Here is a 10,051-nt window from a genome sequence, read left to right as displayed (position 1 = left end):
CCTTTCAGTCCGTTACGACCTAATCTGTAAGCAGCCATGTGAGGCCTATGATTCAGTGTTTAGGATTAGTCTAAAAGAGCAGACATGATCACTGTTTATAGTTCATGCTCAACATCATGTAGTCTGTCGTGTAGCTCAAACCGCCTGCTGCTTCCGTTCATTTCCTCTCCTTCTATTGTGGTTGACACGCAATGAGACCTCTTGCTCAGAATACCCACCGGCTGGAGAATAACACGACACCTGTTTGAATCCTTCAAGGGTTCTAGCACTCTTAAAGTATAGCTTTAAACGAAATAAGCATTGAACAGAGACATACAGACTGCTTCAATGTAACAATTCTTCTTTAGACAATAACTTATCAGACTGGTGTTCATCAGAAAACAAAGGTAAGGCGGTTACTTGATAAAGCATTACAAGTTAAGGTTTATCTTGATACATCTCTTAAGTTGGGTTATTGTACTTTTTCAGGGTTGATGTAGATAGGATGTACTTCCACTGAACTTGTAAAACGTTTCTTCTGTGTAGGTAATAATCTAAAAGAGTTGTGATCAATTCCTTTTTCTCCTAAATGCTATGATAATACTTTTCAGACATAGACGTTGTTCGGCAGAAGAGAGAATGTCACATGATTCCACCAGTGGAAATGCGTGTTCAGGTGACCTTTGGGGTGTTACATCAACTGGGCTTCAGTGGCACATTGTGAGTGTACGTTGGAGCTCACTGTCTCCGTCATGTTTTCTCTTTCAGGTCAGCTCCTCCACCTGCTTGTCTACCCCCTCATAGGGGCTCTGTCCTTCACCGTCCTGGTGGTCACACTGCTGGGAATCATGTGTCTAAGAAAGTAAGGGAGGCTTAAATGATGTCCCAAAGATTTGTACAAAGCAAAAATTTATCATATTTTAAAATCTACATCAACAAGTGCAGTTGCATTTCAATTTGTGTTTTTTTATAACTTGAGCTTTCACAATTATAAACTTGGCTGGGCTGTACATCTGTTAGGTGAACGCGAATTTTAAAAAAAAGTATTGTGACTTTGTCACCACCAACATTTTCGTCTCTTCTCATTAACGAAAGTTATCACAGATTTTGTCATAGTTTTTATTTTTTAACATCCGTTTTCGTCTCATTGAAAAAATGTCATTAATGAATATTTTTTGTCATATTTTTTGTCAACAAAATTAACATTGCATAGCATGTATCGGCACAGTAGTATCCTTTACATTTAAACAGCCTAATAATTTGATATCAAATACCTGCAAATGAATATTGTCAAATGGGCAAAATACATAAACCTGTTTGCTATGTATTCCAAACACATTGGGTTTATTAGTTTCATTCATGTTAAAACTATGCCTTCCAAATGGAAATTTTATATGCAATTAAAATACATGATTATTAATAATAGCCCTACATTGTTCTGTGAGTGTACATGCGTTGGTGCTTTACTTGTCACAGAGCATGAGCACAACAGCAGGCCATATCTTCATCCCACGAACAGTTAGGCACACTGGTAACGTTTCTTTCTGACCGTAGTTGTTTAGCCTTCTGCAACAACGTAGCTCGGACCTCAGCAGAGCAGCTTTCATGCCGTTCTGGTTCCTGCAGGCTTGTGGCCAGTTTTGGGGCCACCACAGAGCTTTGCTGGCAGGAGAGCAGGCGCAAATGCCAAAGCGAGCTAGCTAGGACAAGCTTCTGTCTTCTCTCCTCGGGGCAAAGACATCTGCCAGCGGGGGAGGAGGGTCTGTTATGTTGTATATTCAATGTAGACTTTCTCTGGCAACATATATGGTCCTGTAGAGCGAATGACATTTGGGTACATATTGGGAGAAACTTTCATTGGTATCTGCTATTAAAAAAAAACAAGCCTTTCACTAATACCTAACTCAAAGAATTATTCTACCTCACCGATACCCTCCAGGCTCTATGTGGCAGATAGTTTGCTTCATTAATTAAATAAATATTTTATCGCTGGCCTGTAGGCCTCCACCTGGAAATAGTTCCATATATTTTTGCATGAGGATTTCATTTTCTTTTTTCAATAAATTACACCCCCTGGTGCAGCTGCCTTCACCGTTTTCCACAATTTTTTTCTGTCAAACCTTTACACACTCACACTGTATAAAGGTTTGACAGTACTTTATTGTACACAATTTTTTCTCTGCAGGTATCGGTCTTTGTTACGGACAATTCGAGAGCTACGAGGGAGTAAGTTGCAGCTGGATGCTGTTCCTCGGCTGGAAGCTCCCATCACGCCTGTGAGGCCAGTGCCAGCAGAGGGGGAGGAACAGCTGTCTCCACTAAATCCCCTGCAGCAGAGCAGCACAGCCAGGTCCTCCTCCAGGAAGCTGTGGAAAGGCTTGCAGCAGGTACTACTGATACACCACCGACCTCACCACGTCATGCACATATTTTTTGCCATCAAATATTTAACCTATTTTAGAGGTGCTTGATTTACACAAGCACTCAGCTAAAGCAGGAAAATTTCACATGAAAGAAACTGAATGTTAAGTGTCCATGTGAACTATGCTCTTCATTGACCTCATGACTCGTGTGCCACAGATAGTATCAGTGTTGTTCACGCCAGAGCCCAAATCAGACAGTTCTTGATGAGCTGACAAAGATGACGTTGCCCACTGCACGTCATTTTTGTCATCTGTGCTAATCCAATGCTTTTCTGCCCATATTTGTTGCAAAGAGCTCTTTTATGGCATTTGTTCAAGGGTTCTCATGTTACCGAGTCAGACCTGAACTTGCTCCAGCTGATCAAAGCGGGAAAGGAGGGGGTCTTCTACAAGGCCAGGATGACCAAAGGGACGTGCAAAGGCCACACCACATTCACTTGCAAGATCAGCAAGGAAGGTACATCCCTCTCTGGAGGTTTAGGCTTGCCAGCATTTCTTTGGGGCACAGCTGCCGTGTAGGCAAAAAGTCAAGTTGGCGAGTCAGAAAATCCTTTATTTATCTGACCAAGTAGATGGTGAGGTGTTCAGCTGTCTAAATACGACTCCCTCTTCCATATCTTCTTTTGCTAACCTGTAAATCAGAAAGGATTAATGCTACATATGTTTTAACATGGGCATCATTTTACACCAAGAATTGATAATGAATGAATAAATCATATTGAAATAAAATAATAAAACACATGCTATGACTCATTTAAAGATAAAGATTAGTATCAATGCAAGCAGCAATCAATACTGAAATGCCGCTTTAGTTTGTATTTACCGTCCGTTTTAAGCAAGGATCTTTTTTTATTAGACGATTTTTGTTTTACTAATGTTGAACATAAAGCATTTACGCTTTTGTCACTAATTGGAGACTGAATTAGAGCCAAAATGAAAGCTAAAGCTAACTGCTTATTTAATGGGTCTGCTGGATGTATAAAGAAGCCAATGTTGGTGTAAACATGGTACTACATCAGTAATGTGTCAGTGTTGAGTCACTACTTTCTGCGGTTAGGAGTGGAACATAACTGTGGGTCTAAAGGTGCTATGTGTAGGATATGGCAACAATTTGAAACTAATAAAAAGTCTATGATAAGATAAGACGTTTAAGATAAGACGGTTCTTTAAAACAAATCCTTAGTTGGGAAATTCACAGGATGTTAATGCTGTGGGAAGAAGAATGACTAAAAAAATATGAAGGTAAAAACCCTTCAACTTCCCTTGCCCATACAAATCAGATTATGTGTTCAGATGTGCACATAGTATTGCTATAATTTGGATATTTCATCTTACTGTCAGCAAGGTCAGCTCATCAAAATCATATAGGAACTTATTTAGTCAGTCAGTCATCCTCAGCCTTAACAAGAGCACGAACCAGAGGCAGTGACCTACTTTACTGCTCTAGACAAGAGCCCGCTATATCTCTACACTGTAGTCCAAAGACTTCTATCTTTGTGACTTTAACCAGTTTTTGCTGTTGAGTCAGTTTGACCAATATATATATATATATATATATATATATATATTATATTTTAATATAATAATATTTAATTAGCAGTTAGTGACGGTGTGGGCCTCTGACAGCAAGATGTAAAGGCCGGGCCCAGTGAAATTAACGTTGGCATGAAGACAAACACAGACCGTCACACCTCACAGACCTGAACTCCGTGCACAATGTTTGTGGAGACAGCTTTGTGGACTGACCAACAGAGAGAGCTATAAAAGCTAATCAATAATCAACCCTTTCATGTTAACATTTCAATTTACATTTAAAATCACACCCAACCTTTACTGCGCTGTTTGTCGAGAAACGCCATCCCTCAACTGATGTCCATAGCAAGTGTAAAAATAAAGAATGCTTGGACCGTGGTCTGTCATGCAAAAAAGCAAATTATTCAGGTTGCAGATACCGCTCGATGAATCGACTGTATGACTGTACCATGGTAACTAAAGATGGTCATTTAAACTGAATTTCATTTCATGTGAATTTAATAACCATTTGGCTGTTTTACTCATTTTACAATTTTCTGTTCATATTGTTAGTAATTGTTATTGACAATTACCTTGATGCACTGTCGGATTTTAATGGAGAAGTTTCACTATTTAGTCTTCCTAGAATCAGCAAATTTTTCCCTATTCTTCTTTCCTTGAGGTGTCCGTTCAAAGCATGTGGAGACAGAGGTTTCCATCATGAAGAAACTGATACACCATAAGAACATCCTCCAGTTGCTGGACTGGAACACCACTGATGGTGAGACATGTCTACACACAATTTCTATTCCTCAATTTCTTGAATATCGCCAAGGAAGGTAGCTGACACCTTGGATATATTCCTCCATCCTTCTCTCTCTTCGTTTTGATTGGAGCAGAGCCTTACATTTTGATCATGGAGAATGTGAGCTGTGGCACTCTGAGGACCTTCCTGCAGACCCACAAAGTCTCCCTGAGTGCAGACCCTGAGCTGCACAGCCTGCTCACCATCGCCTCCTATCACATCGCTCTGGCCATGCAGCACCTGCGCTCCAAATTGGTAACGGCAATAGAGGCCGCCATGAAGTACCCTGTTGGTGTTCCCCACCAACCTGTCACAGGCCCATGCTAAGCAGTGTCTATGTGGTCTTAACTTCAGATTGTGCACGGCGACTTGGCTTTGAGAAACATCATGGTCAATAAGTTCCCTTGGGAAGTAAAGGTCGCAGAGTTTGGGCTGGCTCGAGACTTAACCGGGATGGTGAGCCGCCGCAGCAGCCGCTGGAAGAGCCCACGGGTAAGACAGTGTCAGCCCACACACACACACACACACACAGAGTGAACTCTTGTGTTTATACGGCTGCGTTTTCATGTATTCTATTGTGTAGAGTATGAATGAATTAATGCATATGTATTCAAACTAAAAGGGTTTTCATTTTATGCCAGTAGTTAAATTTCACTTTGTCATATTTTTTGACTAACCATAATGTTACCACAGCCTTTATCACCTCCCTGCTACTTAATATGAATCTATAATCTGTATTTGTTGCAGGGGGGTTGAAGGAGTTTCGACCTTGAGCTCATTTTTTTACTGTGGTGATATCAAAGTAGTGAGGTTACCACTGACACTGTACGCTGACGACCTTTTCCCCTGCATGTTACTTATACAGCAGCGTGTGCCGCTGCGCTGGTACCCACCCGAGTACTTCAAGAGCAACTATTACGGCTTCAAGGGAGACGTGTGGGCATTTGGCATTGTCCTGTGGGAGATACAGACATTTGGTGGGTTGGATCCACACGTAATAACACACATGATGTATGACACAAAATTATTAGAAGATCAAAAACAATGTGATTCGACTGGCCAGATGAAAGAAATACCAAATATTGATATATTTATTTGACAGTGATTGATTTGATCTTGATGATTCTGACAGTTATTCACAAAAAACAATGAGAACATGAAATGAAATCATATTATGTTACAAAAACAGTAGGCAGTTTGAGACCGTAAGTAGAATAATATGACCGGTTTGATCAATATAAAACTTTATTTTTTTCAGGTACAATGCCATACCCTGACGTGGAGAAATCAGACGCAGTGGTGTACTACATCTGTATTGGTCATAAGAACACAAACCCTGAAGGCTGCAGACCAGAGATGTAAATGAAGACTGACAATCCCAGAAGCATTTGACAAGCGCTGTTTGGCATCTATTCTAGTCTATGCACCATGAGCTGTATCTTCAAATATACTCCCCACTGTTTAATTTATTGGATTGGTTGGATCTACTAGCACCACTATTAGTTCTTATCAGTACTAACGTGATCTGATGAGCAGCTGAAAACTCATGTCATTTGTTTTCTAGCACAGCCAGGATTCAAACTGACCTCTTACCCCACATCACCAAATGTCAGTATTATTAGTTCGATATCATGAGTGCTCAACATCAGGTCTTGATCCTGTTAGTTAGTATTGATCCTAACTATAATTCTGAATGTGCTTTCTGATTCCGAATGAGTTTTGTCGTTTATCATCAGGACTATAACGTCATCAAGCGTTTTTTGCCATTGTGTATGATAGTTAGTTCTTAGTAGTTCCTAACACTGTGAATCCCTTCAATGTCAAAACCCCACAGACTCCATATCATGCGAGATTGTTGGCTGGACCTGTATTCAATGAGACCCTCGTTCACGGACGTCGTTCGCATGTTAGAGGCCATCATAGAAAACGACGCGGTAAGGAATGCCCTGCTACGCTCTCTTTTCTTTGGTTTACATAATTGGTTTGGTCATCATTTAAAAGCTGGAGTCATTTGTTCTTCATCTTTTTTCAATGCATTTCTTGCTATAATTTGTTAAGTACAGGAAATACATCATGGTGCCAAAAATAGTCTCCACCACAATACTATTGTGGGGTCTAAGAGCAGAACACGGCTCAGCTCCTTTTTCCCTTTGCATAACTAACAGAAGCAAGTGACATATAGTATGAATAGTATAACATTTTGCGAAATAGAGAATCTCCTTCCTCACAGTTGATTCCATTCTCAAAGCCTGGATCTCCAAAGAGTCTGCCTGTCCTCTCCCTAATAGTCTTTTCCAATCTCACAGAGTGTAGTCATTGTGTTGCAGCCGTTTTCGATTGGCTGCACATTCAACACTAGCTCCTGTCAGGTTGTCAATGTGAAATATCTTTCTGCCTCCAGGCATTCCTGACATTCCTGAAATCCCTCAGTGACCTGACCAATCCCAATTCACTTAATATTACAAGACATTCAATGATCACACCTTTTGACCTAAAGCTTCTTCATGTAAACCGAACAATGCACACATAATATCTTCATCTTATAGCTAATACACTTTAATGATAACACATCTTAAATCATCAGATTTTATAACATCTTAACCATTATGTTTAACTAAAAATCAAACCACTTGCCTTGGGAGGCTTTCCTAACATCTTCCGCTCATGAATGGCCCAGCAGGAGAAACAACTTTCAAAGAAAACCTTCATTGGGGAGAAATATGGAAACATCCGTTGAGGAAGGTTTAAGCATCCTTCTCCCAGGCTGAACATTATAATGTGGCTGGATGTCATGTTTACAGTAGTTAAATTACTTATAAAAAATGTATTTAATTAATATTGCAGATATTAATCTAACATAATAATATAATAACTGATATCTAAGAACACACAAACTACAATTCTACCACTATTCATGATCACAATATTTTAACTAATAGCACTGGGTGTGCTCTTCTGCTTAAATTCCTAACATATTAAAGTCAAATGACTTGACTTTGAAACTAAAGTTGTTTTACGTAATACCTGATATGTTGACAGACCGTAACAGAATTATTCTGCAGTTTTAGTGAAAGGTCGTAGAAGACCAACTGAGTTAACTATTTTTAAATTACACCTGTTTATATGAAGTGCTCACTTTATATAAGATATGACTTGTCAATCAAGCCCAAAAATAGAACATGTTTCTTTGAATTTTCATTCTTTCGCTATCGCAGTATACCTAAAGCAACTTTCAATGTCAGAAACACCCATTCCTCTGCAGAAAGATCCGCCAGTGTTTTATTTTGAGCTGACAAGTTACATCACAGTTTTGTCTTAGCAGGAAAAGCAGCAGATCGTTTATTTTCTTCAGTATGTAACTTTTATTTTTTTTGCAGGATTATGTGAATGTTGAGAGTGATCCATTGGTGAAAGATGAGGCTTAATATCAGGATGCTAGATGTCTGCAGGCAGCCAGCATCCCTTTCAGAAGATATAGAGGTCCTCTCTAAACACCAAGGCACCAGAAGAGGTCCCGTTCTGAACCAGTATGTGTGTTTAACTCCCAGGGATTGATAGAGTAATTCTATCCCTATAATTTAAAGGCTACATTTATCTGTTTGGGGACATATTTCATGCTGTGTCTGAAATAAACTGTAAGATGATGAACAGACAGTATGGTAAATGATGTACAGTTGAAACCAGGAGTTTACATACATTGTGCAAAAAGACACAACACTTTTTTCTCACCATCTGAAGTTAAATCAGTTCTCCTGTTTCAGGTCCGTTAGGATTACCAAAATAATTTAATTTAACTTTTGCTAAATGTCACAATAATGAGAAACAGAAAATTTTAGAGAATTTTTCATTACTTCGGGGAAATCGGGGAGAGAATTGTGGAGCTCCACAAGTCTAGTTCATCCTTGTGTGTAATTTCCAGATGCTTGAAGGTACCACGTTCATCTGTGCAAACAATTATACGCAAGTATAAACATGGGAATGTTCAACTGTATGTACATCACACCGCTCAGGAAGGAGACGGGCTCTGTGTCCCAGAGATGAACGTGTTTTGGTCCGACATGTGCAAATCAACCCCAGAACAAAAGCTAAAGACCTTGTGAAGATGATGGCTGAAGTGTCATTATCCACAGTAAAACAAAAAAAAGCCAGATTACAGTTTGCAAAAAGACACCAAGACCTTCACTTCTGGAGACATGTCCTGCGGTCTGATGAAACTAAAGTGGAGCTGTTTGGCCATAATGACCACCGTTACATTTGGAGGAAAAAGGGGAAAGCTTGTAGACCTGAAAACACCATCCCAACTGTGAAGCATGGAGGTGGCAGCATCATGTTGTGGGGCTGTTTTGCTGCAACAGGAACTGGAGCGCTTCATAAAATACACGGCATCATGAAGAAAGAACATTACCTGGAAATATTAAGACAACATCTCAGGACGTCAGCCAGGAAGCTAAAACTTGGGTGCAAATGGGTCTTCCAAGTGGACAATGACCCTAAGAATACTGCCAAAATAGTTAAAAAGTGGCTTGAGGACAACAAGGTCAATGTCTTGGAGGGGCCATCACAAAGCCCTGACCTGAATCCCATCGAAAGTTGGGGGCAGATTTGAAAAGGCATGTGTGAGCGAAGCGGCCAACAAACCTGACTCAGTTACACCAGTTCTGTCAGGAGGAATGGGCCAGAATTCCAGCATGCTACTAAATACTAAGGAACCGTATGTAAACTTTTGACCTTGAAGAAAGTAAAGAAACATTCTCAAATATTCTTTGTCATTATTGTGACATTTAGTAAAAATTCGATAATCTTAACGGACCTGAAACAGGAGCGGTTGAGTCTGATTTAACTGCAGACAGTGAGAAAAACGTTCTGTCTTTTTGCACAGTGTATGTAAACTTCTGGTTTCAACTGTATGTACATACATGTATGTCATTTTTGTCATGTTCTGTTTCTTCTTTTACTTTGTAAATCTTCATATTATCTTAGATATATACTTTTTTTTTAATCTACCTTTTTTTAAACTATTGTTTGGTAATTCAAATATAGCGTTGTGTATTAATTACCCTACCCAAAAGTAGAACACATCAAAACACATTCTTGACAACGTATTATCGGCAAAACAGAAATTACATTTCACCACTATGCATTCCAATGACATCTATACAACATCTGTCCATATATACCTTATAAGTAATGTATTATTAAATGGATTTAATGGATTGAATAATTACATTAATGGATAACGCTCAGAAGAATAAAAGAACGAAATTAAAAACAATTTAAAAAAAGCTTTTGTTGAAGCCTTACATTTGACTTTCCATAATGACAAAATATTTGT

General features: G+C 39.3%; 1 protein-coding gene across 1 annotated transcript; it reads left to right on the top strand.

The window, feature by feature from the left end:
• The first annotated feature begins 235 nt into the window (after window positions 1-235).
• si:ch211-167j9.5 (tyrosine kinase receptor Cad96Ca) lies at window positions 236-9,956 on the top strand. Its single transcript, XM_037471083.2, has 12 exons — window positions 236-386; window positions 591-655; window positions 748-841; window positions 2,165-2,366; window positions 2,721-2,859; window positions 4,597-4,695; window positions 4,814-4,974; window positions 5,074-5,211; window positions 5,585-5,696; window positions 5,978-6,077; window positions 6,554-6,653; window positions 8,097-9,956. Exons 2-12 carry the CDS (start codon window positions 619-621, stop codon window positions 8,142-8,144), a joined length of 1,230 nt encoding a protein of 409 aa, XP_037326980.1. The 5' UTR covers window positions 236-386; window positions 591-618; the 3' UTR covers window positions 8,145-9,956.
• The last annotated feature ends 95 nt before the right edge of the window (window positions 9,957-10,051 follow it).

Source organism: Pungitius pungitius, chromosome 3, assembly GCF_949316345.1.
Source record: "Pungitius pungitius chromosome 3, fPunPun2.1, whole genome shotgun sequence".
NCBI classification, from domain to species: domain Eukaryota; kingdom Metazoa; phylum Chordata; class Actinopteri; order Perciformes; family Gasterosteidae; genus Pungitius; species Pungitius pungitius.
Note: the sequence above shows the minus strand (reverse complement) of the source record. Positions and strands in the feature narration are given on the sequence as shown.